Raw genomic sequence first — 27,242 nt, forward strand, 5'->3', positions numbered from 1 at the left:
CAAACCAGCCCTCAGCCTGTGTCTGTGGCACAGGATTTGGAAAACTTGGCAGGGCTGGATGCTTGGGAGCTTCAAAGAGAGCATAAATTCCTCTGTAACTTTTTATTGGTTTAATTTTGCTCCTGAAAATGTGTCTGGGGTCAGGCACGGTGGCTCATGCCTGTAATCCCAACACTTTGGGAGGCCGAGGAGGGTGGATCACCTGAGGTCAGGAGTTTGAGACCAGCCTGGCCAACATGGTGCAACTCTGTCTCTATCAAAACTACAAGGCCAGGCACGGTAGCTCACTCCTGTAACCTCAGCACTTTGGGAGCTGAGGCAGGCAGATCACAAGGTTAGGAGTTCGAGACCAGCCTGGCCAATATAGTGAAACCTGTCTCTACTAAAAATAAAAAAAATTAGCCGGTGTAGTGGCATGCGCCTGTAGTCCCAGCTACTCGGGAGGCTGAGGCAGGAGAATCACTTGAACCTGGGAGGCAGAGGTTGCAGTGAGCCAAGACTGCACCACTGCACTTCAGCCTGGGTGACAGAGCTAAACTCCATCTCAAAAAAAAAAAAAAAAAAAAAAATTAGCCGGCGTGGTGGTGTGCATCTGTAATCCCAGCTACTCAGGAGGCTGAGGCATGAGAATTGCTCGAGCCCAGGAGGCAGAGGTTGCAGTGAGCCAAAATCACACCAGTGCACTCTGGCCTGGACAACAGAGCAAGACTGTCTTAAAAAAAAAAGTATATCTGGGGGTGGTAATCATTCTATGATATACATTTAAGTTTGAGAAATACTGGTAATCTTCACTTTTGCTCTTGGATTTTGACTGCCTGTGAACTAAAGCTGTGGTCTCCAAAGTGGGGTAATTAAAGACAGTAATTTATTGAAAAGCAGGAAGAGGCCGGACGCATTGGCTCACACTTGTAATCCCAACACTTTGGGAGGCCGAAGTGGGCGGATCACTTGAGGTCAGGAGTGTCAGCCTGGCCAACATGGTGAAACCCAGTCTCTACTAAAAAATACAAAAATTAGTAGGGCATGGTGGCATACGCCTATAATCCCAGCTACTTGGGAGGCTGAGGCAGGAGAATTGCATGAATCCAGGAAGTGGAGGTTACAGTGAGCCCAGATCGTGCCAATGCACTCCAGCTTGGGTGACAGAGTAACTCCATCTCAAAAAGAAAAGCAGGAAGAAAATTTTGAAGCTTCTGTGTTTTTTTTTTTTTTTTCTTTATTTTACTTTTAGAGACAGGGTCTTGCTCTGTTGCCCAGGCTGGAGTGCAGTGGCATGATCATAGCTCACAGTAGTCTCAAAACTCCTATGCTCAAGTGATCCTCCCACTTCAGCCTCCTGAATAGGTAAGTAGGACTATACAGGCGTGTGCCACCATTCCTGGCTAATTTTTTATTTTTTGTAGCAGTGGGGTCTCGCTATGTTGCCCAGGCTAATCTTAGACTCCTGGCCTCAGGCAATCCTCCTTCCTCTGCTGGGATTACAGACATGAGCCACCGCACCTGGATCTATTTTTCTTTATTTTTTTAAGTTGTAGAATATTTATAAAAAACTCACAACCCATATGTGTTAAGTAAATATTTTTAAATGAAAGATATATTTTTCTAAATAAAAATAACTTAGTGAGAAAACTATACTCATTTATTTTTTACATCCTGATGTCTGGCTGGTCATTGAGAAGCTTTTTTTTTTTTTTTTTTTTTTTTTTTTCTGAGACAAGAGTTTTGCTCTTACTGTCCAGGCTGGTGTGCAATGGCGTGATCTCAGCTCACTGCAAGCTCCGCCTCCCGGATTCAAGTGATTCTGCCTCAGCCTCCCAAGTAGCTGGGATTACAAGTGCCCGCCACCACACCTGGCTAAATTTTTGTAATTTTAGTAGAGACAAGGTTTTACCATGTTGGTCAGGCTGGTCTCGAACTCCTGACCTCAGATGATCCAACTGCCTTGCTCTCCCAAAGTGCTGGGATTACAGGCGTGAGCCACTGGGCCCGCCTGGCCTTATTTTTCTTTCTAAATGTCATCCTTTCTTTAAAATTTTACTTTGTGTAAGGTTATTGTTTTTGTTTTTGTTTTTGCTTTTTTTGAGATGGAGTCTCACTCTGTCATGCAGGCTGGAGTGCAGTGGCGCAATCTTGGCTCACCGCAACCTCCGCCTCTCGGGTTCAAGTGATCCTCCTGCCTCAGCCTCCTGAGTAGCTGGGATTACAGGCACGTGCCACCATGCCTGGCTTATTTTTATATTTTTAGTAGAGACAGGGATTCACCATATTGGTCAGGCTGGTCTCGAACTCCTGACCTCGTGATCCGCCCACCTCGGCCTCCCAAAGTGCTGGGATTGCGGGCATGAGCCACCCCTCCCAGCCTGTGTAAGTTTTTTATAATATGTTGCTATATAATATATTGTTACTGTATTGGTATAACAGTTCATATACATAATCAAGTATGTATATTGGGAGGGTACTTGAACAACCTTGGGCTTGCTTAAATGCTTTATCTGTTTTTTCTTTTTTTTCAGATGGAGTTTCACTCTTGTTGCCCAGGTTGGAGTGCAATGGCGCGATCTCAGCTCACCGCAACCTCCGCCTCCCAGGTTCAAGTGATTTTCCTGTCTCAGCTTCCCAGGTAGCTGGGACTATAGGCATGCGCCACCATGCCCGGCTAATTTTGTATTTTTAGTAGAGATGGGGTCTCTCCATGTTGGTCAGGCTGGTCTAGAACTCCCGACCTCAGGTGATCCACCCGCCTTGACCTCCCAAAGTGCTGGGACTATAGGCGTGAGCCACTGTGCCTGGCCACTTTATCTGTTTTTTCATATATAAAATTCAGATATAATATGTACATCTTAGGATTGTTATGAGGATGAGGTGAAATAATACATTTAAAGCATAAATATGCTTAAAGCACATAAAAATAGTGCCTGGCATATGGTAAGCATTCAATAAATGTTGGCTGGCACTATTACTATAATGGGTGAATAGGGGTAGATTTTCTTATGCTCTCTGCTATACACTGAATGTTTGTACCCTCCCCCTACCCCCAAATTCATGATGTTGAAACCTAATTCCCAATTTGATAGTATTTGGAGGCCTTTGGGAGGTGATTATGTCATGAGGGCTAGTGGGATCAGTGCCCTTATAAAAGAGACTCCAGTGAACTCCCTTGCCCCTTCTGCCATGTGAGAACATGGCAAAAAAAAAAAAAAAAAAAAGACAGCTGTCTGTGAACCAGAAAGCTGGCTCTCTACCAGACACCAAATTGGCCAGTACTTTGACCTTGGACTTTTCAGCTTCCAGAGATAAAATTTTGTCTTTTGTAAGCCATTCAGTCCGTTATTTTGTTATAGCAGCCAAAACAGACTAAGACCCTATCTTTCTTTTTATTATTGATATAAAGCTATATATTTAGCAGGGACAGTCAGCTGTTACTGGTAAGTTAAAATGTACAAAGCAAGATTCATTTTTTTCCTATGTATATGAAAGTATCTAAGAACATTGGGTTGGGTGTGGTTGCTCACACCTGTAATTCTAGCACTTTGCGAGGCAGTGGCGGGAGGATTGCTTGAGCCCAGGAGTTCAAGACCAGTCTGATCAATACAGGGAGACCCCGTCTGTATTTAAAAACAAAACAAAACAAAAACACTTGTACCCTCAATTGAAAGGTCTTTAGAGGCAGCCAAATTCCAGATATAGACAAATATTCCTTTTATTCACGTTTATATAATCACTATTTATCATTCAAAAGCCAAATTCACTGGTGATTTGCCTATGTGATATGGCCTACCTTGGGCCAGGCTGAAGCTTTTGGAGAAACTATGAAAAATGTTATATTGAGTTCAAATTGTATTTCAAGGATGTATACTTTTGAAGAAAAAATGTTGGGAGATAAGTGGAATAGTGTGATGTTTAAAAGTGCACTCCAGGCCGGATGCGGTGGCTCACGCCTGTAATCCCAGCACTTTGTGGGGCTGAGGCAGGCAGATCACCTGAGGTCAGTTTGAGACCAGCCTGGCCAACATGATGAAACACTGTCTCTACTAAAAAACTACAAAAATTAGCCAGGCATGTCGGCAGGCACCTGTAATCCCAGCTACTCGGGAGGCTGAGAGGAGAATCAATGAGCCGAGATCACGCCACCACATTCCAGCCTAAGTGAAAGAGCAAGACTTTATCTCAAACAAACAAATAAAAGTGTACTCCAGGCACAGTGGCTCATCCCTATAATTTCAGCACTTTGAGAGGCTCAGGTGGGGGGATCACTTGAGGCCAGGAGTTTGAGACTAGCCTTGGCAACATGGCAAGACCTCGTCTCTACAAAAAAAAAAAAAAAAATTGTCTAAGTATGGTCTTGTTGCAGATGAAGTACTTACTGATAAATACCTATGCCCTTGAAAAAGCCTCTGCATTTGACAGTACATTATATATGTATTGTGTGTACTATAGCACCTCATTAAAACCAATCTGGCCAGGTACAGTGGCTCAAACCTGTAATCCCAGCACTTTGGGAGGCTGAGGCAGGAGGATCACTTGAGCCCAGGACTTCAAGACCAGCTTGGGCAACATGAGGAAACCCTGTCTCTACAAAACATACAAAAATTGGCCCGGCACGCATCCATAGTCCCAGATACTTGGGAGGCTGAGGTTGGAGGATACCCTGAGCCTGGGGAGGTTGAGGCTGCAGTGAGCCATGATCATACCACTGCATTCCAGCCTGGCAACAGAGCAAGACCCTGTCTCAAAAAAAAAAAAAAAAAAAAAAAAAACCCAATCTGAGTTAATTTTCTAAAAACATCAGACCCACCATTCTTGCTGCACTTAACACCAAATTCCAATGATATGTTTGATTGTCCATTTCAATGATTTCAGTGGAATATGAGCTCCCTGAGATCACAGTCCATGTCCTATATTTTGTATCTTCAGTTTTGCATTTAATAAATACTTGTTGAATTGTTTATGGTCACACAGCTAGTAAGTGGCACACCTGGCATTTAAATCCATATCTATCTTCATTCCAAAGCCTGCCTGTCTGGTAACAATAAATACTATATAGAAGATGTGGTTTGTGGTACATACATGGTATTTTAGTTTTTTTCAGTTTGGCCTGCTTATATCAAGCAGCGTTATTAGAATATGTCAATACTGCTTTTATTATTCGTAATCTGCAGCTGAAGGGACTGGAAAGAGGATGCTGTTATTGTAGATGCTAACGCAAGTGTTAAATTTAAGGAGTAACTTTACCTTTTTTTTTTTTTTTTTTGAGACAGAGTCTCACTCTGTCACCCAAGCTGGAGTGCAATGGCGCAATCTCAGCTCACTTCAACCTCCACCTCCCAGGTTCAAGCAGTTCTCGTGTCTGCCTCCTAAGTAGCTGGGATTACAGGTGCGTGCCACCATGCCTGGCTAATTTTTTTTTTTTTTTTTTTTGTATTTTTAGTAGAGACAGGGTTTCACCATGTTGGTCAAGCTGGTCTCAAACTCCTGACCTCAAGTGATCTGCCTGCCTCAGCCTCCCAAAGTGCTGGGATTGCAGGCGTGAGCCACCACACCTAGCTTAGAGTAACTTAACCTTAAGAACAAGTAAGTGGCTGGGTGCGGTGGCTCACGCCTGTAATCCCAGAAACTTGGGAGGCCAAGGTGGGTGGATCATGAGGTCAGGAGATCGAGACCATCCTGGCCGAAATGGTGAAACTCCGTCTCTACTAAAATACAAAACACTAGCCTGGCGTGGTGGTGTGCACCTGTAGTCCCAGCTACTCGGGAGGCTACGGCAGGGGAATCGCTTGAACCCAGGAGGCGGAGGTTGCAGTGAGTCGAGATCACGCCACCCCACTACAGCCTGGCGACAGAGCGAGACTGCATCTCAAAAAAAAAAAAAAAAAAAGAACAGGGAAGTTATGTGGCCTGTGGCCTTAGCAGCATCCTATTTATTTATTCATTCATTTGTATATTTTTTGAGTCCAGGTCTTGCTCTGTTGTTCAGGCTGGAGTACAGTGTCATGGTCATGGCTCACTGTAGCCCCAAACTCTTGGGCTCAAGTGGTCCTCCCACCTTAGCCTCTCAAAATGCTGGGATTTCACACGTGAACTACCGTGCCTGGTTTATTATATTTTGGGGACAGAGTCTCACTCTGTCATTCAATCTGAAGTACAGTGACGTGATTACAGCTCACTGCAGCCTCAACCTCATGGGCTCAAACAATCTTCCCACCTCAGCATCCTAAGTAGTTGGGACCACAGGCATATGCCACCATGCCTGGCATTTTTTTTTTTTTCTGGTATTGGCAGGGTCTCCCTATGTTGTTGCCTAGGCTGACCTCCCACTCCTGGGCTCAAGCAGTCCTCCTGTTTCGGCCTCCCAAAGTGCTGGGATTATAGGCATAAGCCATTGCACCTGTCTGGGAAGCTCATCTGAGCCTTGGTATCCAGAGTTTTTATTGGAGCTAATTATATAGACATGATTAATTAGCCATATGGCTGATTTCAGTTTTCAGTCTCTCAGGAGGTGGAGCTGATACCATGTGACCCAGCTCTTTCACACTAAATCACATTGTTAGACTATCTTGCATGACCCACGGCCCCAGGCAAACAAAAACACTATGAAGCATGACATTCCAAGGGTTTAGGGATTACTTCCAAGAAGCCAGCAGTAAAGGCCAGACTGTTCTTTGGCAAGGTTAAATTCTTTACACCTGCCCGTCTACATCGTAGAAGGGCCCGTTTCCTCAATTTTTTTGGATTATGTTATTTCTTCAGTTCTGTCTTAGCTTTTCATCAGAGGTAAAAATAACGTTTGTAGTTTCCAGTTACTACAGCTAGATTATGGTGTAGTAACAAAAATCTCAGTGATTTCTTTTTTTTTTAAATTTTTCTGGGCTAGGTGTAGTGGCTCACGCCTGTCATCCCAGCACTTTGGGAGGCTGAAGTGGGCAGATCACCTGAGGCCAGGAGTTCGAGACCAGGCTGGTCAACATGGTGAAACCCCCTCTCTACTAAAAATACAAAAAGCCAGGTGTGGTGGCTCGTGCCTGTAGTCCTAGCTACTTGGGAGGCTGAGATATGAGAATCACTTGAACCCGGGAGGTGGAGGTTGCAGTGAGCCAACATCTCGCCACTGCACTCCAGCCTGGGTGACAGAATGAGATTGTCTCAAAAAAAAAAAAAAAAGTTTATTTCTCATCTATGCTAAATTATCCTCATGTGTTGTAAGAGAAGAAGCTTTACTTCACATCTATCTAACCCCAGAATCCAGGATCCAGACTGATGGCAACTCTAACATCACAGTCCTAATGGCAGAGAAAAATCTTAGAGAATCTCACATTTGTCTCTTTCATTGACTAGTGCAAGTCACATGGCTATGCCTGGCTTTGGGGGAGGGGATGGCTGAAGAAGTACAGAGGAGCCACATAGTGGAGATTAGTTATAATATTTATAATATATCCAAAAAAGAGCTTCCAGAGGCCTGAACTAAATGAGCACCTTATAGAGGCAAGTGGAATCACATGACTAACTTTGTGCAATGTGAGTCTAAAAAACTAAGACAGTGGATAGACATTAGTAGGAGGCTGATTGCTTTAATATGAGGTCAAATTTTAGAAGTTTATAGAATTTTAGAATTTTATAAGAGGAGCTGCCTGGAGTGGTAGCAAATTCCTATATAAAAAATGAATTGGTCACTATTTCTCTCATAGTGACTATTGTGAAGATAGTTTAGATTTTCGTGAAGCACTGTTTTGCATGGTTATAACATTTGTCTGCTCCATTGAATCTAAAATAAATTGGCTGCACACGGTGGCTCCTGCCTGTAATCCCAGCACTTTGGGAGGCCGAGGTGGGAGGATCACCTGAGGTCAGGAGTTCAAGACCAGCCTGGCCAACATGGTGAAACCCTGTCCCTACTAAAAATACAAAAATTAGCCGGGCATGGTAGCACATGCCTATAGTCCCAGCTACTCAGGAGGCTGAGGCAGGAGAATTGCTTGAACCCGGGAAGTGGAGGTTGCAGTGAGCCAAAATTGGGCCATAATCCAGTGACCCAGCCTGGGTGAAAGAGCGAGACTCCGTCTGAAAAAAAAAAAAAAAAAAAAAAGCTAAAGTCAACATATAGCATAAATGAGTAGATGTGTCAGAGGGTGAGTAAACCTGGAATGTCTCCTCTTCCTTGATCAAATACCCACTAGCTAGTGGTTCACCAAATGGCTGGTGCTATTTTACTAAGGTTATCAGCTGACATAAGTGTGCAGTTTCATCTTGGTGGCTAGATCTCCCTCTAAAGAGAGCTGGCTGGAGATTTCTTGCTGATATTTCCTGGCTCATGGTGCTTCTGTGAAATATCTCCAGACTAAAGTGGCATTTAAAGCCCACTTCCAACCCTTCCTGGAGCATTCAGTGGGCAAAGATTCCACCATTATAAATGTACTTGGTTTTGTCTTCCCTGTAGCCACCACAGCTTCTACTCCACCAATTCATGTCTGGCACTTTCAAATCCAAACTCGAAACTCAAATCCTTTGCAAGTCTTCCTCAGTTATTCCCTTTAGCTGTAATGATGAATATTTGTCCCCATATTTGTTTTTTTTTTTTTTTTTGAGACAGTCTCACTGTTGCCCAGACTGGAGTGCAGTGACCAATCTTGGCTCACCGCAACCTCCACCTCTGGGGTTCAAGTGATTCTCGTGCCTCAGCCTCCCGAGTAGCTGGGATTACAGATGTGCACCATCGCACCTGGCTGATTTTTCTATTTTTAGTAGATACGAGGTTTCGTCATGTTGGCCAGGGTGTTCTGGAACTTCTGGCCTCAAGTAATCCACCTGCCTCGGCCTCCCAAAGTCCTGGGATTGCAGGCATGACCCACCATGCCTGGCCTTATTCCCATGAATTCTTTTTTTTATTATTATTTTATTTTTTTTATTTTTATTGATCATTCTTGGGTGTTTCTCGCAGAGGGGGATTTGGCAGGGTCATAGGACAATAGTGGAGGGAAGGTCAGCAGATAAACAAGTGAACAAAGGTCTCTGTTTTTCCTAGGCAGAGTGTTTGTGTCCCTGGGTACTTGAGATTAGGGAGTGGTGATGACTCTTAACGAGCATGCTGCCTTCAAGCATCTGTTTAACAAAGCACATCTTGCACTGCCCTTAATCCATTTAACCCTGAGTGGACACGGCACATGTTTCAGCACAGGGTTGGGGGTAAGGTCGTAGATCAACAGGATCCCAAGGGAGAAGAATTTTTCTTAGTACAGAACAAAATGAAGTCTCCCATGTCTACTTCTTTCTACACAGACACAGCAACCATCCGATTTCTCAATCTTTTCCCCACCTTTCCCCCTTTTCTATTCCACAAAACCGCCATTGTCATCATGGCCCGTTCTCAATGAGCTGTTGGGTACACCTCCCAGACGGGGTGGTGGCCGGGCAGAGGGGCTCCTCACTTCCCAGTAGGGGCGGCCAGGCAGAGGCGCCCCTCACCTCCCGGAGGGGGCGGCTGGCCGGGCGGGGGGCTGACCCCCCCACCTCCCTCCCGGACGGGGCGGCTGGCCGGGCAGAGGGGCTCCTCACTTCCCAGTAGGGGCGGCCGGGCAGAGGCGCCCCTCACCTCCCGGATGGGGCGGCTGGCCTGGCGGGGGCTGACCCCCACCTCCCTCCCGGACGGGGTGGCTGCCGGGCGAAGACGCTCCTCACTTCCCAGACGGGATGGCAGCTGGGCGGAGGGGCTCCTCACTTCTCAGACGGGGCGGTTGCCAGGCGGAGGGTCTCCTCACTTCTCAGACTGGGCGGCCGGGCAGAGACGCTCCTCACCTCCCAGATGGGGTCGGGGTCGCGGCCGGGCCGAGGCGCTCCTCACATCCCAGACGGGGCGGCGGGGCGGAGGCGCTCCCCACATCTCAGACGATGGGCGGCCGGGCAGAGACGCTCCTCACTTCCTAGATGGGATGGCAGCCGGGAAGAGTCGCTCCTCACTTCCTAGGTGGGATGGCGGCCGGGCAGAGACGCTCCTCACTTTCCAAACTGGGCAGCCAGGCAGAGGGGCTCCTCACATCCCAGACGATGGGCGGCCAGGCAGAGACGCTCCTCACTTCCCAGACGGGGTGGCGGCCGGGCAGAGGCTGCAATCTCGGCACTTTGGGAGGCCAAGGCAGGCGGCTGGGAGGTGGAGGTTGTAGCAAGCCAAGATCACGCCACTGCACTCCAGCCTGGGCAACATTGAGCACTGAGTTAACGAGACTCTGTCTGCAATCCCGGCACCTCGGGAGGCCGAAGCTGGCGGATCACTCGCGGTTAGGAGCTGGAGACCAGCCCGGCCAACACAGCGAAACCCCGTCTCCACCAAAAAAATACGAAAACCAGTCAGGCGTGGCGGCGCGCGCCTGCAAGGCAGGCACTCGGCAGGCTGAGGCAGGAGAATCAGGCAGGGAGGTTGCAGTGAGCCGAGATGGCAGCGGCACAGTCTAGCTTCGGCTCGGCATGAGAGGGAGACCGTGGACAGGGAGACGGAGAGGGAGAGCCCCATGAATTCTTATTCAAGATTTTATTGGAATTATTTGGTTATTTTCAAGAACAATATAACTTGTATGAGCTCAAAATATTTTATGGAAAATGGTAAATATTTGAAAATAGAATAGTATAATGAACATCTAAGTAGTGGTGAATATTTTCTTTTTTCTTTTTATCTTTTGAGACAGGGTCTCGCTTGGTCATCCAGGCTGGAGTGCAGTGGCATGGCTCACTGTAATCCCTGCCTTCCAGGCTCAAGCGATCCTCCCGCCTCAGCCTACCAAGTAGCTAAGCTGAGTTATTTTTGAGACAGAGTCTCATTCTGTCACCCAGACTGGAGTGCAGTGGCACGATCTCAACTGACTGCAACCTCCGCCTCCCAGGTTCAAGCGATTCTCTTGCCTCAGCCTCCCAAGTAACTGGGATTTAGCGACATGCACCACCATGCCTAATTTGTTGTATTTTTAGCAGAGACAGGGTTTCACCATGTTGGCCAGGCTGGTCTTGAACTCCTGATTTCAGGGGATCCACCCGCCTTGGCCTCCCAAAGTGCTGGGATTATAGGCATGAGTCACTGTGCCTGGCCACTGATGGATATTTAAATAGTCCTATTACCTCATTTAATTTCACATCTCTACAAGGAAGACATTGTCTTAATTTCATACATGTGGAAACTTTTGGAGGAGCAATGACTTGCCCAAAATACCATGGGAGGCAAGTGGCAGAAAGGCATTCAAACTCAGGGCTGTCTGACTTCCTTTGTTATTCTGGCTACCCCTCCATTGGGCCTGCAAATTACTTGACTTTTTTAGAATGAAAATTTCTTTTTCTTAAATGTTTTTATGTACAAATGCCATTTCAGACAAGAGTTTAGAGTTACAGATTTGGAATAGTGATTATATGGTATGGGAGTGCTCCACCTCAAGAGCAAAAAAACCTTGCTTAGAAAAAAACCTTGTTTTTAGATAGGCTACTTAATATGCTTTAAAATCTGTGTACATATTTTAACTTTTCTATATTGGTATTTTCCTTTTACGTATAAATAACACTAGCATGATTAATCCTGTTTTTTAGCATTTTATTTTTTTGAGACAGGGTCTCACTGTGTTGCCCAGGCTGGAGTGCAGTGGCACAAACACAGCTTAAGGAAGCCTCAGTCTCCTTCCTCCTCAGTCCTTCCTTCTATCTCAGCCTCCCTAGCAGCTGGCACTACAAGTACTCATCACCACACCCAGCTAATTGTTTTATTTTTTGTAGAGACAGAATCTCTCTATATTGTCCAGGCTGGTCTCAAACTCCTGGCCTCCTGCTTTGGACTCCCAAAGTCCTGGGATTACAGGTGTGAATCACTCCACCTAGTTGGAATGATGTTTAGAATCATGTTATGAATCTCCGTCTGCCAAAAAAATCCTAGCTTCCCAACCAGGGAATTCCACCTGAGCTTTGTGTCCAGAGTTTTTTGTTGTTGTTGTTGTTGTTGTTTGTTTGTTTGAGACGGAGTCTCATTCTGTCCCAGGCTGGAGTGCAGAGGTGCTCACAGCAACCTCCACCTCCTGGGTTCAAGCGATCCTCCTACCTCAGCCTTCCGAGTAGCTGGGATTACAGGTGCGCACCACCATGCCCGACTAATTTTCGTATTTTAGTAGAGAAGGGGTTTCACCATGTTAGCCAGGCTTGTTTCGAACTCCTGACCTCGTGATCTGCCCGCCTTGGCCTCCCAAAGTGCTGGGATTACAGGCGTGAGCCACCACGCCCAGGCTGTCCAGAGTTTTTATTGGTGTAGGTTTGATCAACTGTTCACATGGCTTATCTGTCTCCAGTCCCTCAGTAGGTTGAATGAATGGGCTTGCTTGTTTCGTGTGTTGTGTCCTGGCTTGTGTGTTTGTCCAGAAAAGTTGTTTCTCCTCCTTTCTTTCCTACTGGCAGGGCAGTACCTGGCTCAGAGCTGTGCTTATGGTAGAACTCAGTTCTATGAATTGTCCATCCTCAAATAGCCTTCATTACGTGGGGGAAAAGGGCAAGCATCCTCCTCTAGCCTCTTCCCACTGCTTAATAAAGTGTCTCCCTTTCAGTAGCTGCCCTAATTCTGGATCCTCTCCATTCTGACATCTGGAAATTCACAGGAGGAAGGAGTGAGGAAATGAATCCCTTCTAAGTGGGTTTGTGTGAGGTGACTGATATGTCAGATATCTCACAAGAAAAACATAATAGCGGTAGTTTGTTGTTCCATCCTTTCCTGTGATTATGGAATAATGAATGTGACAATTCCTGGGGCGTGGTGGCTCACGCCTGTAATCCGCGTGGATCATCAGGATGTCCCATAAAATAAAGCTTTTCATTATCACATGATGCTGGGCATGAAGAGTCCCAACTCCCCTGACTTTCATTTATTTGTCCTGTATCTAAGAAATGGGGTCAGCAAGAGTTCCAGCATCTCAGAATTGTGGTGAAAACCAATACAAGTAAGGAGTTATTAATTCCCCATTTGGTGGGTTCCTCAACCCCAGCCACTGGGGATGGTCCACGCCGGATCACCGGCAGCTCAGGCCTAAGGCCACGACGCGCAAGCGCAGCCTGCCAGCCTGGCTCCCTCCCAAAGCTTGCGTGCAGGTTGGCGGCGGGAGATCGGGTCTCGCGATGCGAGTGTGCGTGTGCGTGCGCGGCCCTCGCGAGCTCGCGCACGCCGCCTCTAACACTACAGGGTGGTAGCGGCCTCTTCGTACTGCGTCCGGGGCAGGACTGTGCGCGGCGGCCGCGGCGGGTGCTGGGAGCCAGCGCCTGCCTCGCCGCCGCCCTCGCTGCCTGCCACTCGTTCTTGGCCCGTTCTCCGCACCGTGCAGAGGCGGCGGGCTGGGGAGGGAGCGGCGCCAGCGCGAGGTTCCCAGCCGCTGGGAAGCCCCTAGACGCGCCGAGGGGCCGGGCTACGAGCGGCTGAGGTAGGTAGGGGCGCGCGGGCTGGTCAGCCGGCCGGGAGCGGGGTAGGGCGGCGGCGAGAACGGGCTCCTCGCTGACCGGGGAGAAGAGGCCTCCTGCCAAGGGGCCCTAGTGTAGCCGGAGTGAGAGGAGGGGCCCCGGACGTAGCCTGCTCTTCCCCGGAGTGGAGCCATTACGGGGGGACATTCCTCCTGCGGCGGGGGGAGGGAGCCCCCTTTCTTTTCTTTGAGAGGTCAGAATCCGCAGTCCGCCCTTCGCCTTTAAATAAAAGCCTGCCGGCTCGAGATCGGCGTCGCGATGGAGTGCCCGTGGACTTCTACGCTTGCGGAACTCCGAGTGGACGGACAGCGGCTTATGAATTTTGCTTTTTAGAGGGTACACAACCCTTTCTCTAGGGTGGCGTGCATCTTCTGCAAACTTGTTATTGCCAATACGCTAATAGTCGCTTTCAGCACACAACAGGTAATACATTCTAAACGCCTCGTGTCAAAATAAGGAGAGTCCTTATTTGTGCACCGTGGGGCACAGTTAAGGAGTAGGAAGAAGACAAAGGAGGCCGTTATTTATGTGCCGTCCTATTATCAAAACTTTCCGTGGTGGGGCAGGGTGCGTGGCTATTGGCCTCTGCTGAATGGACTTTCAGAGTGATTGAGGTGAGTTGCAAATCTTCATTTAGAATTATGAAACGTATATGATTATACATAATAGTCAAATGACTTGAAATAAATCTCTGAGAATTACGTGATCTTTGATCTTTGGAGAACAGAACTTGGGTTTCTTGAAAGGAAGCTTTCTCCATGTTTAGAAAGCTTCAGGGATGCTTTGTGAAGTTACTAAAAATAGTTACATTTCTTTATGTTGGCAGTAATGACTGCCACGTTCAAGAGAAGAGAAAGGAATTGTTCTAAAAGAACGGCTCATTTTAGGGGTTAAACTTTAGGAGTTAAACACAATAAAACAACTTCAAGGATGGTAAGTTTTAGCTTATGCTTTAAGTATTCGAATTTAGTCACAGTCCAAATATATAGAAGCTCTTAGTTGACTCCTGTACATTCAGGGAACTATTTATTGGTTGTTTTTGTTTGTTTTGGTTTTTTTGAAACGGAGTCTCACTCTGTCCCCCAGGCTGGAGTACAGTGGTGCGATCTCGGCTCACTGCAACCTCTGCCTCCCGGGTTCAAGCGATTCTCCTGCCTCAGCCTCCCAAGTAGCTGGGATTATAGGCATGCGCCACCACGCCCGGCTAATTTTTGTATTTTTAGTAGAGATGGTGTTTAACCATGTTGACCAGGCTGGTTTCGAACTCCTGACGTCGTGATCTACCCGTCTCAACCTCCCAAAGTGCTGGGATTACAGGCGTGAGCCACTGCACCCGGCTTCAGTAACTATTTAAAAAGATGATCTTTAACCTTTGATAGTGTACACAACCTGTTCTATAACTCTTGGCTTCTATTCAGTCCACACCGTCTGGAAATGTAGTATTCTATTTTTTTTTTTTTTTTTTTTCCCTGAGATGGAGTCTGTTTCCTAGGCTGGAGTGCAGTGGCACGAACTCGGCTCACTGCAACCTCCGCCTTTGGGTTCAAGCGATTCTCCTGCCTCAGCCTCTGGAGTAGCTGGAGTTACAGGCACCCGCCACCATGCCCGACTAATTTTTTGGATTTTTAGAGATAGGGTTTCGCTGTGTTATCCAGGCCAGGCTACTCTGGAACTCCCGACCTCAACTGATCTGCCCACCTGGGCTTCCAAAAGTTCTGGGATTACAGGCCTGAGCCACCGCGCCGGACCATTCTGACTCTTAAGAAATGTGGCTTGGGACTGGTCGCGGTGGCTCTGTCCTGTAATCCCAGCACTTAGGAAGGCCGAGGCAGGCGGATCACGAGGTGAGGAGATCGAGACCATCCTGGCTAAACACGGTGAAACCCGTCTCTACTAAAAATACGAAAAATTAGCCAGGCGTGGTGGCTGGCGCCTGTAGTCCCAGCTACTCGGGAGGCTGAGGCAGGAGAATGGCGAGAACCCGGGAGGCGTAGCTTGCAGTGAGCCAAGATCGGGCCACTGTTCTCCAGCCTAGGCGACAGAGCAAGACTCCATATCAAAAAACAAACAAACAAAAAAAAACAAATGTCGCTTGCATACTTTCAATGAAAGAGTCTTTCCGCCTGGCGCGGTGGCTCACGCCTGTAATCCCAGCACTTTGGGAGGCCAAGGCAGGCGAATCACCTGAACTCGGGAGTTTGAGACCAGCCTGGCCAACATGGTGAAACCTCGTTTCTACTAAAAAAAAAAAGTATAAAAATTAGCCTAGCATACGTGCCTGTAATCCCAGCTACTCAGGAGGCTGAGGCAGGAGAATTGCTTGAACCCAGGAGGTGGAGGTTGCAGCGAGCCAAGATCGCACCATTGCACTCCAGCCTGGGCAAGAGCAAAACTCTGTCTCAAAAAAAAAAAAAAGCCGGGCGTGGTGCCTGACGCCTGTAATCCCAACACTTTGGGAGCCGCGGCAGGCGGATCACCTGAGGTCAGGAGTTCGAGACCAGCCTGACCAACATGGTGAAACCTCGTCTCTACTGAAAATAAAAAAATTAGTCGGGCGTGGTGGCATGTGCCTGTAATCCCAGCTACTCAGGAGGCTGAGGCAGGAGAATCGCTTGAACCCGGGAGGCAGAGGTTGCGGTGAGTCAAGATTGCACCATTGCACTCCAGCCTGGGCAACAAGAGTGAAACTCCGTCTCAAAAAAAAAAAAAAAAAAAAAAAGGCTGGGTGCGGTGGCTCATGCCTGTAATCCCAGTACTTTGGGAGGCCGAGGCGGGTGGATCACGAGGTCAGGAGTTCAACACCAGCCTGGCCAACATGAAACCCCATCTCTACTAAATATACAAAAATTAGCTGGGCGTGGTGGCACATGCCTGTAATCCCAGCTACTTCGGAGGCTGAGGCAGGAGAATCGCTTAAACCTGGGTTCCAAAGGTTGCAGTGAGCCAAGATCAAGTCACTGCACTCCAGCCTGGGCAACAGAGCTAGACATCGTCTCAAAAAAAAAAAAAAAAGGGAGTGTTTCAACAATAGTTAGCCCGGAAGTGGGAGGAGGAAGGCATTATGGAGTGCAGGGTTAAGCTCACATTATGCAAATACTTTTTATATAAACATAAATATGCTGCATGTAAATATATAGTGATGGTTATGCTCACAAGCATCTAATAGTGCTGATTCCCAACTTAATAAAGTGGAAGTCTGAAAATAGGAAAGGATTGGTTTTAGTTCTGTTTGCGTTTTTAAAGTTAATTATTTACATGAGTAATTTTCATATTAAATTCCTTGTCCAGCTTGTTTATTAATTATTAAGTAGAATACTGTACTGATTTCTTGGCAGTAGCAGGGAAGGAATATATAGAACATACAGAAGCCCTGCACTTCAGAAATGTTAAGTCAGTGTCTTTTTTTTTTTTTTTTTAAAGACAGAGTCTCACTCTGTTACCCAGCCTGGAGTGCAGAGGTGTGATCTCAGCTCACTGCAACCTCTGCCTCCCGGGTTCAAGCAATTCTGCTGCCTCAGCCTTCCGAGTAGCTGGGATTACAAGTGCATGCCTCCATGCCCAGCTAATTTTTGTATTTTTTGTAGTGACGGGGTTTCTCCCTGTTGGCCAGGCTGGTCTCGAACTCCTGACGTCAAGTGATCCACCCGCCTCAGACTCCCAAAGTGCTGGGAGTACAGGCGTGAGCTACCACACCTGGCCAAGTCAGTGTCTCATTATCTTTCCATTGGAATAAATAGCTTTACTCTTGTCGATTTGTGCTTAGAATAGTGTTTTGCATGGAGTTGGCGCTCAATAAATGTGAGTTATGTCAGAACTAAATTTACATAATACAAACTAAAGGCATAAATTCTGGAGAATATTGAAGGAATGGAGAAATGGAGATGTGTGGCTTTTTGTTTGTTTTCTTTGAGACGGAGTTTGCTCTTGTTGCCCAGGCTGGAGTGCAGTGGCATGATCTCGGCTCACTGCAACCTCCTCCTCCCAGGTTCAAGCGATTCTCCTGCCTCAGCGTCCTGAGTAGCTGGGATTACAGGCATGTACCACCACGCCCAACTAAATTTTATTTTTAGTAGAGACAGGGTTTCTCCATGTTGGTCAGGCTGGTCTCGAACTCCCAACCTCAGGTGATCCACCCACCTTGGCCTCCCAAAGTGCTGGGATTACAGGCGTGAACCACCATGCCTGGCCAAGATGCATGTTTTTTAAAAATTGCAAGTGTTTTTTTTTTTTTTTTTTTTTTGAGTTGGAGTTTCACTCTTGTCTCCCAGGCTGGAGTGCAATGGTGCAATCTTGGCTCATTGCAACCTCCACCTCCTGGGTTCAAGCGACACTCCTGCCTCAGCCTCCCGAGTAGCTGGGATTACAGGCGTGCACCACTACGCCAGGCTAATTTTTTTTGTAGGCGTGCACCACTACGCCAGGCTAATTTTTTTTGTATTTTTAGTAGAGACAGGGTTTTACCATTTTGGCCAGGCTAGTCTCAAACTCCTGACCTCAGGTAATCTGCCTGCCTCAGCCTCCTAAAGTGCAGGAATTAGAGGCATGAGCCACCATGCCCAGCCACACGACTAATTTTTTAATGGTATGTTTTTTTCAGTGTGGATTGATATCTGAGTCAAGGATAGTGGCATTTTGCCTCTAAAAGCCTAACATAATGTAAGCTGAGACTGTATATCCTGAGTTCTGATAGATTATGAATGTTCATATATATATATATATACACACACACTACACACACACACATATTTTATACATACAGAAATACATATATATATATATATTTATTTATTTATTTTGTTACCCTCCTGGTAAGTCACAGAACTTTTGTTTTTTCCCACAAAATTTTTGTAAATTTTTGTATTTTTAGTAGAAACAGGGTTTTGCCATTTTTGGCCAAGCTGGTCTTGAACTCCTGACCTTAGGTGATTTGCCCGCCTTGGCTTCTCACAGTGCTGGGATTGTAGGCGTGAGCCATCGTGGCCGTCCTGGTTGTCTTTACTAATTCTGGCATTTGCTTTTCTTCCATTTGGAAACCAAATCTATTTGACTTTGCAGTAAGAAAGAATTTGTGGATATTTGGTGAGGAAGAGGCTAAAAAGGTGAATAAAAACTTGAGAATATTTTAAGTTGGGTCTGTGTTTTCATTTTAGTATAATCAAGTGATTTCATGGTGAAGGGTGGATTCCCCGCCCCCCACCCCCCAGGGAACATTTGGCAATGTCTGGAGAAATTTTTCATTGTCAAATATTTAGGGGAAGGGAGAGAAGTGTTGCTACTGACATCTAGTGGGTAGAGGCCAGGGATGCTGCTAAACATTGTACAATGCAGTGGACAAACCACAACAAAATTATCTGACCCAAATGACAGTGCTGCTATTGAAAAACCATGGTATGCTACATTGTAAATTGTTGGTTCTGAAGTTGAATTATCAAAAGTCATATTTGGCTTAACCATTTCCTAATGTGTGACCCTGGCAGAATGCTTAAAGTCTGTAAAATAGAGCTAATAATATTGTATGTTCCTTATAGGCTTGTACTGAGGATTAAATCAGATAATGTGCAAAGAACCAAGCTTATTGCCTGGCACATAACAAAATCCTAAAAAATTGCTAACTTTCAGCCAATACCATATTTGGAACTCATCTTGAGAGTCTCCTTTTTTCTCATCTGAAATTAGAATTTGAGCTAGTGAAATGATAATTAATAATCTAGTCCTTTTTGTTTTGAGACGGAGTCTTGCTCTGTCACTCAGGCTCGAGTGCAGTGGCACGATCTCGGCTCACTGCAACCTCTGCCTCCCGGGTTGAACCAATTCTCCTGCCTCAGCCTCCTGAGTAGCTGGGACTACAGGCACGTGCCATCACGCCCAGCTAATTTTTTGTATTTTTAGTAGAGACGGTGTTTCACTGTGTTAGCCAGGATGGTCTCAATCTCCTGACTTTGTGATCCGCCTGCCTCGGCCTCCCAAAGTGCTGGGATCACAGGCGTGAGCCACCGCGCCTGGCCAATAATCTAGTTCTTGTATCTGTGGGGAATGAGTGAAAAAATTATTCCACTTAATATTTGTGTTTAGCCCAGTCTTGTTTTATGTTCTCAAGTCTAAAAAGCTTTTGCCATGAACAAGTAGCTTCTCACTGTAGATATTTTTCCATCAAATTGAGACTTTAAGCCAGCTTGCCAATTGCTCTGTTGATTCTCAGCAAATGTTTCGTAATTTAACAGAATTTGATTCTGTGACTTCATGCTCATTTCCTTTTGCCTTTACAAACTCAAGTAAGTTTACAGTGGTTTTCGCTAACCTTATTACCTGTTCACAGCCTCTAGGAGTAACTGTTTTCATAACTGAGGTTTTGGTGCACTCTCACATGTATGAAGGGTGCACACAAATATCTCCTAACAACTTGAGGCTGGACCTTAATATACATTTGTGACTCTTTATAAATCCGAATTGGAACCCATATCTTTATCTCTCTTACCTCATCACAACATAATACTGTAGTCTCTATAAAACTGTCATTTCCAGCCAGGCACGGTGGCTCACGCCTATAATTCCAGCACTTTGGGAGGCCAAGGAAGGCGGATCACCTGAGGCTGGGAGTTCAAGACCAGCCTGACCAACATGGAGAAACCTCATTTCTATTAAAAATACAGTCTGGGCACGGTGGCTCACGCCTGTAATCTCAGCACTCTGGGAGGCCGAGGCAGGCAGATCACGAGGTCAGGAGATCAAGACCATCCTGGCTAACACGGTGAAACCCCATCTCTACTAAAAATACAAAATATTCGCCGGGCGTGGTGGCGGGTGCCTGTAGTCCCAGCTACTTGGGAGGCTGAGGCAGGAGAATGGCGTGAACCCGGGAGGCAGAGGTTGCAGTGAGCCGAGATCGCGCTACTGCACTCCAGCCTGGGTGACAGAGCAAGACTCAGTCTCAAAAAAAAATAAAAAATAAAATGAAAATACAAAATAAAAATAAAAATAAAAAATTAGACAGGCGTGGTGGCACATGCCTGTAATCCCAGCTACTCGGGAGGCTGAGGCAGGAGAATCACTTGAACCCAGGAGGCGGAGGTTGCGGTGAGCCAAGATCGTGCCATTGCACTCCAACCTGGGCAACAAGTGCGAAACTCCACCTAAAAAAAAAAAAAACAAAAAACCTGTCATTTCCTCTGTCTAAATGATATGGCTATTTAGAGCTAGTTTGTTGTGGTAGTGGTTTTAATAAGTTCTTTATATAAAAAAAAAATCACAGGGATGTCCTTACAGACAAAATAGAGACTTTTGGACCTTCTTCTTTTTTTTTTTTTCTATTTCAAGAGCAGGAATCTTGCTATGCTGCCCAGGCTTGTTTCAAACTCCTGGGCTCAAGTGATCCTCCCACCTCAGCCTCCCTAATAGCTGATGCCACCATGCCTGGCTGGACTGTCTTTAGTAAGTCACAGGGCTTGTGGTGTAAGGGAAGATGATCCACACTATATTTATGATCAAGGGAGAAAGCAATGTTGTACATTCAACTTTTTGTCTTGATAAATATACCTTACAAATAGGAGGTATTGGCTGGGTGCGGTGGCTCACGCCTGTAATCCCAACACTGTGGAAGGCCGAGGCGGGCAGATCACGAGGTCAGGAGTTCGAGACCAGCCTGACCAACATGGTGAAACCCCATCTCTACTAAAAGTACAAAAATTAGCCGAACATGGTGGCAGGCACCTGTAGTCCCAGCTATTCAGGAGGCTGAGGCAAGAGAATCACTTGAACCCAGGAGGCGGAAGTTACAGTGAGCTGAGATCGAGTCACTGCACTCCAGCCTGGGTGACAGAGCAAGACTCCATCTCAAAAAAAATTTTTTTAAAAAAGGAGATACTTTATTATGGTTGTTATCCATATTTTTGTAGTATAAATCTTAAGCATTTGTATAATGTTCACTCATTTTAGCTAATGGAAACCTTTGTTTACCTTTTGTATTGGTACTGCCTTCTGTTGGAATGGAGGATGTTTGAAGGGAGTCAGTACCTTGGGCCAAGAGATTGTATTCTTTACACTGGATCTTAGCCAAAAGGCCAAGAAGCAGTAGAGATTGTGTTCATTGCTTGGCACATGCTGTCTTCTGTGAAGTGTAACATATACTCAGGGTTCTGTATAAATAATAAATTACAATAACGATAGAGTGTCCATCTTGTGGAAACTGTTGTCAGGCCAGAAGTATGCATGTGAGAAATACAATAAAAGGCCAACAGGAGGCATTCTAAGAACATCAGGCAAACTGAAAAAAAGAATTGTGTTAATAAGAGTTCTTGGCTTTACTATTATTCTTTTGAGGTTTAGTAATCTAGAAGAGAAAAGCCCACAGAATAGAACATTTGTTTTTGACTTACACACTTTTCCGGTTCCTAATTGGAGAACATTATAGCTATGAAATCAGTATTATAATAGAGTTATCTTGTATGATGTTTGTCCCATGATTAAATTGAGAAGAAGTGTCCTTGAATCTGCTGATGTGTGTTTGTTTATAAGTGGTCTGGAGTCCTGCCTGTCAGCCTAATTGTATGTAGCCTGCATAGTTGTTGGAAGACAGACTGTTTTCTCACTGAATGCTGCATACAGATATGTATTTGTGTATGTGTATTTATATATATTTGTCTTTTATTTTTGGTAGAAAATGATGCATCCTGTTGCCAGCAGTAATCCAGCTTTCTGTGGGCCTGGCAAGCCTTCCTGCCTCAATGAAGATGCCATGAGAGCTGCTGATCAGTTTGACATATATTCCTCCCAGCAAAGCAAATACAGCCACACGGTCAACCACAAACCAATGGTTTGTCAGAGGCAAGACCCATTAAATGAAACACACTTGCAGACTACAAGTGGCAGAAGCATAGAAATAAAAGATGAACTAAAGAAAAAGAAGAATCTCAACCGATCTGGTAAGCGTGGCCGGCCTTCGGGAACCACCAAATCAGCAGGATACCGGACCAGCACAGGCAGACCCCTGGGAACCACCAAAGCAGCTGGATTTAAGACAAGTCCAGGCAGACCTTTGGGGACAACTAAAGCTGCGGGATACAAAGTCAGCCCAGGCAGACCTCCAGGTAGCATTAAAGCTCTATCCCGTCTTGCCGATCTTGGTTATGGCTGTGGCACTGCTGCTTTTCCTTACCCTATGATGCATGGCAGAGCAGTTCATGGGGTAGAGGAAACTGGCAGTGAAGTCAAACCACCCAATGAGTGAATGAGGCAGGAAAAGAGGGCCAGGTTTAGAAGGAAGATTGTGAATAATCCCAAAGCTTCTTGGTTTTATTTTGATATACATAATTTTATGGCCTGGGCTTTCCAAATTTGTTTTCCTGTTTGGTTTTTTTCCTGCTTTTGCTCAAAAACTGCCATATGCTGACAGATGCACTCAGGGCATGAGCAGCGGCATTGTATTTGTACATAGGTTCAACTGTAACACCTAACTAAATCATTTTTCCTTTTCCTTTAGAGTTATGTCTCATGTTTCATTACTACTTTGGGGCTGTTCTAAATAGATGCTTTATGTGATAAACAACTGAAACCATTATACCTGTTAGTTTGTGAAGTAAGCCTACAGTATAATAAAGACACTAACGTATTTTTAACTGATGGAGCAAAAAAGCAAACTAATGAATCAGGATTACTTGAGGTAATGGCTGTGTGAGTTTTTGTAACATTTATTTTCACAAGATGGGACACAAGATATTTGTATGCTTTGGCATTTACATCCACTTCAAATGTTAAAAAACTTATTTTTAATGTTCTAGGTTTAAGCAGCTTGTAATTTATTGATCTACATGGCATTAATTGATTTAACCATTATACCTGAAATAATTCTTTAGTGTTTGCCTTTGAGCAGTGATAGGTTGTGTTTTTTTTAATTGCCTAAGAGCATATATACCAAACACTACAAACAGTTCATATTTACAGAAAATTTATTTTATAAAAACTTCACATTACATTTTTGGTGAAATATAGTGCATTCTGAGGATAGCATATTTCATATAATAGAAAAATAAACATTCTCTAGGTTTGCATGTAGCTATAGTCACTATATTTTGCCTTTCATATAGAAAGTTTTAAAGTATTATGTTTAAAAACATTTATTGGCTGGGTGTGGTGGCTCACATCCAGCACTTTGGGAGGCCGAGGCAGGCGGATCACTTGAGGTCAGCAGTTCAAGACTAGCCTGGCCAACATGGTGAAACCCCATCTCTACTAAAAATACAAAAATTAGCCAGGCGTGGTGGTGGGCGCCTGTAATCCAAGCTACTCGGGAGGCTGAGGCAGGAGAATTGCTTAAACCCAGGAGGCGGAGGTTGCAGTGAGCCAAGATTGTGCCACTGCACTCCAGCCTGGGTGACAGAGTAAGACTCCGTCTCAAATAAATAAATAAATAAATAAAACCATTTATTGATGTTGCTCATTTATTTGGAACGTTTTTAGTTTTTCTCAGAAATTGTCCCATTGCATTAGCACTTACTGTGTTTTCAGGTTTATATCTACCAAAGGACACAAATTGAATGGTAGACTGTAAAACTGGTATAAACAGAATGCAGTTTCCTGACCATCAGAACCCAAATATTAAGAAGTATATAGGAATCCATCTATGCATGAAACATGTAAAAAATATGTTGGTTAGTTTAATTAAAAATCTTATTGTGGGTCCAGTGAGACCATTTCATCCAAAAGATTTTTTTCCCCCAATGATGTTTGCTTTAGAAGCAAGATAGAAAGGAAAAAAAGTATTAGGTAGATATGTATAGTAGGGACAGAGGGAAATCTTTCTTCTTTCCTTTCTGAAAGTAATACTTCTTGTTACACATTTTATTTATTGAGTTTGTTCTAAATAAAATATTATAAACTTCAGACTTGAAAAAATTCCACTTAACTTTAAAGTTACAATGTTTGTATTTGGGATTTTAAATGCCTTTGAGATTAAAATGTAGAATTGCAGGACCCAAAAACTTTTAAAATAATGAAAATTTTAAAAGAGCACATGTTGTGTTTTTTGGGCTTGCTATTAATGCAAACTCTGATTGCAAATGGATGTCATGTTTCATACCTTTTTTATCAGGAAAAAAGCAGCAAGCCTTCAGGTGTTCCAGTGATGCCTGACACAATGAGCTGGACTTTATGCTGCTCTTTACAGTAAGAGGTGTTGCATTGTATGTGGGGACTATGTGCACTGGCATCTAAGACAGTGACCTCAACAATATTAGCTTTGCACAAACCATAGAGAACGATGTTGGATGGTTACATCATCAGTTATAACATTCTGGCAGCTAAATTGCTACAAGAGCTTTTTCTTGCAAAAGCTTAAAATACAAGATTTTTAATAATTTACTCAGAACAGTATAACTTCTGACACACACAAATGCTTGCCTCTTTATTCATATGTTCGTTACCTACTCTCCACATGTATCTGTCATTTAGCTGTTTCTCAAGATGATGTTCAGCAGTTGGCTGCTTAGAAATCTTTTTCAAGCCAGTTTCTAAAGACATTTGTTTAATGTTCTACCATAGAATAATGCACACCATTGTCAAAGATTTGATTGTTGTGTTTTATAGTAAGTCCATTTGACATTTATTTCCCTTTCAGTTTATTTTCCTTCCTTATTTTGTTATACATACCCTTCCCTTTCTCCCCTGCCTTTCGTACATTCATTCCTCTTCCTGTACCCTCCAGCACATTTACTTACTGGTGCTGTGCTGTGTGTCAGAAGATAAAACAGGTGTATTATTGTATAATGAATTTTGTATACATGTTTATGAAATGGTGAGATCAACTAAAGGAGGCATGTTCATAACAGTGTTTATTATCAGGAGCTATGTCCCAGGAAAAAAAAATGGGAGGGGCAAATGGCTACAGTTGTAAATGGATAACATCATTTAGAAAGCCGAATTTACTGTTCATCTGAGCGGTTACCTGGAGTATTATATCTATGCACTGGTGAGCATCTGCTGATTCCACTTACTTTTCTCCCTGTGAACAGTTTACCGGTGCCATGCTGAAGAGAAAGACATCTAAGTGATAACATGAATGAAGTCTTAAAATTTAAAGTATTTTTACTGCTATATAAACTAAAGACTACATTGTGCATATTTTGTAACACTGTCTCTTGTTATGATAAACACTGAAATAGCATGTTAAACAGTTGCCTATACTTTAATATAATCAGTTGGGGAAAACTGGCCTTTTCTCCCCCACTGTATGATTGTTTCTTGAAAGGTAAATTGCTAATTTTATACTGTGTAATTCTGTTCTTCACAAAATAGGTTTCATTATTCTATATTTAAACTGTTGGTCAGAAAATGATCTGCAATTCAAGTAAGTCTGCATTACTTTTTTCTTTAAAAAGTACTTTAACATGCCTTATTTATTATATTAGCAAATAAGGAGCTAATAACAGATGAAATTTTCATTTTTTGACAGATATAACCTTGCATAACTAGTATTTAGGATGATTTTGATACTATCTTTAGAGTTTTGCACTGGATATTAAAAAATATATTGGCACAATGTATTGGAAGAAAATGAGTAGTATCTGGTTTAATTTTTAATATTTAGGGACATTTTAAAAAATCAGTGCTTTAATTAGACTAAAAATTCTTTATATTTTTTATTTACTTTTTAAAGAAACATCTGTCAAAGTAATATTGATTCCAAACTGATGTTTGTGTGAATTTACATGTCTATTTTCATGAACTAAGAATAGAGTTTCTTTGAGTTAAGGAGAAAAAAATATATATGTGGGTCCATTTATTAGGTTAAAGTTGACCCATTCAGTGTAAAAATAACCATAGTGTGTGAGCTAAAGAAAAAAAAAAAGTAAATTTCTCCTTTATATTCTAAGAAGCTTTAAAAGAACAATTCAGGGGATATTGATAACTGCTACTCTGTCGGTCATTGTCTCTATATGCAGTAAAATTTTATGGTCCCTTTATAGGAATATAAAGAATTCAAAACAGTTTTTCAAAAGATTTTTTTCCTTGGACATAAAAAATTTTGATGCTATTCTATTTTTGTTTTTATTATAGCTTAACTGTATGCTGTTAAACTCTAGGATGTATCTGAATCTTTCCTTTTTTCCCCCCTCCTCCAAATATATAAATCTGTGCTCTCACATATAATGTATTTAATTTTTGGAAAATTTAATGCTATATAGTAAATCAAGTGTGTGATTTAAAGTAATCAGATCACTTTGATTCTTTTAAGTTTTCAGAATTTCTTTTTTCCACAGGTAATTTTGGAGAAAATAATTACCAGTTAACTGATAATAAGCACGCTGTCCTCTGCTGTAAAAAGTCTGAATAGATACTGTGTATGTTTTTATGTCCATGAACTTGAGCTACTCGTGTGCAATTATGTGTATGGGAATGGAGTAGTGTTCATGATTTGTATCTACATCATCATATGGATGTATATTTATTAATAAAGTCATTACTTTAAAACCAACTATGTTTACTATGTTTTTTAGTGTGGTACTTTTCAAGTACTTAAGTGGTAAATGGTAAACCTTTTTCATGACTGTAGATCTTGTGTTTTTCTTAGAATTTTGCTTTTTTTTTTTCTTTTTTAAGACAGGGTCTCACTCTGTCACCCAGGCTGGAGTTCGGTGGCGTGATCATAGCTCACAGCAGCCTTAACCTTCTCAGCTTAAGCCGTCCTCCTACCTTCCCACCTCAGCCTCCCGAGTAGTTGGGACTACAGGTACCTGCCACCATGCCCAGCTAATTTTTTTTTTATTTTTTTATTTTTTTTGGAGACGGAGTCTCAC

At 44.0% G+C, this 27,242-nt stretch overlaps 1 protein-coding gene across 6 annotated transcripts; it reads left to right on the plus strand.

Moving 5' to 3' along the window:
- Positions 1–13,116: 13,116 nt before the first annotated feature.
- On the plus strand, positions 13,117–26,920 carry C4H5orf24 (chromosome 4 C5orf24 homolog). Of its 6 annotated transcripts, none has more exons than XM_004042528.5 (3): positions 13,117–13,418; positions 22,109–22,538; positions 24,539–26,920. In XM_004042528.5, exons 2-3 carry the CDS (start codon positions 22,112–22,114, stop codon positions 24,577–24,579), a joined length of 468 nt encoding a protein of 155 aa, XP_004042576.3. In that variant the 5' UTR covers positions 13,117–13,418; positions 22,109–22,111; the 3' UTR covers positions 24,580–26,920. The 6 variants fall into 6 exon arrangements, with proteins under 6 accessions (XP_004042576.3, XP_004042577.3, XP_063561978.1 ...); XM_063705908.1 differs by lacking the exon at positions 13,117–13,418 and adding an exon at positions 13,475–14,069; XM_055386648.2 differs by lacking the exon at positions 13,117–13,418 and adding an exon at positions 13,475–13,878.
- Positions 26,921–27,242: the final 322 nt, after the last annotated feature.

This window comes from Gorilla gorilla, chromosome 4 (genome assembly GCF_029281585.2).
Source record: "Gorilla gorilla gorilla isolate KB3781 chromosome 4, NHGRI_mGorGor1-v2.1_pri, whole genome shotgun sequence".
Classification (NCBI taxonomy): Eukaryota; Metazoa; Chordata; class Mammalia; order Primates; family Hominidae; genus Gorilla; species Gorilla gorilla.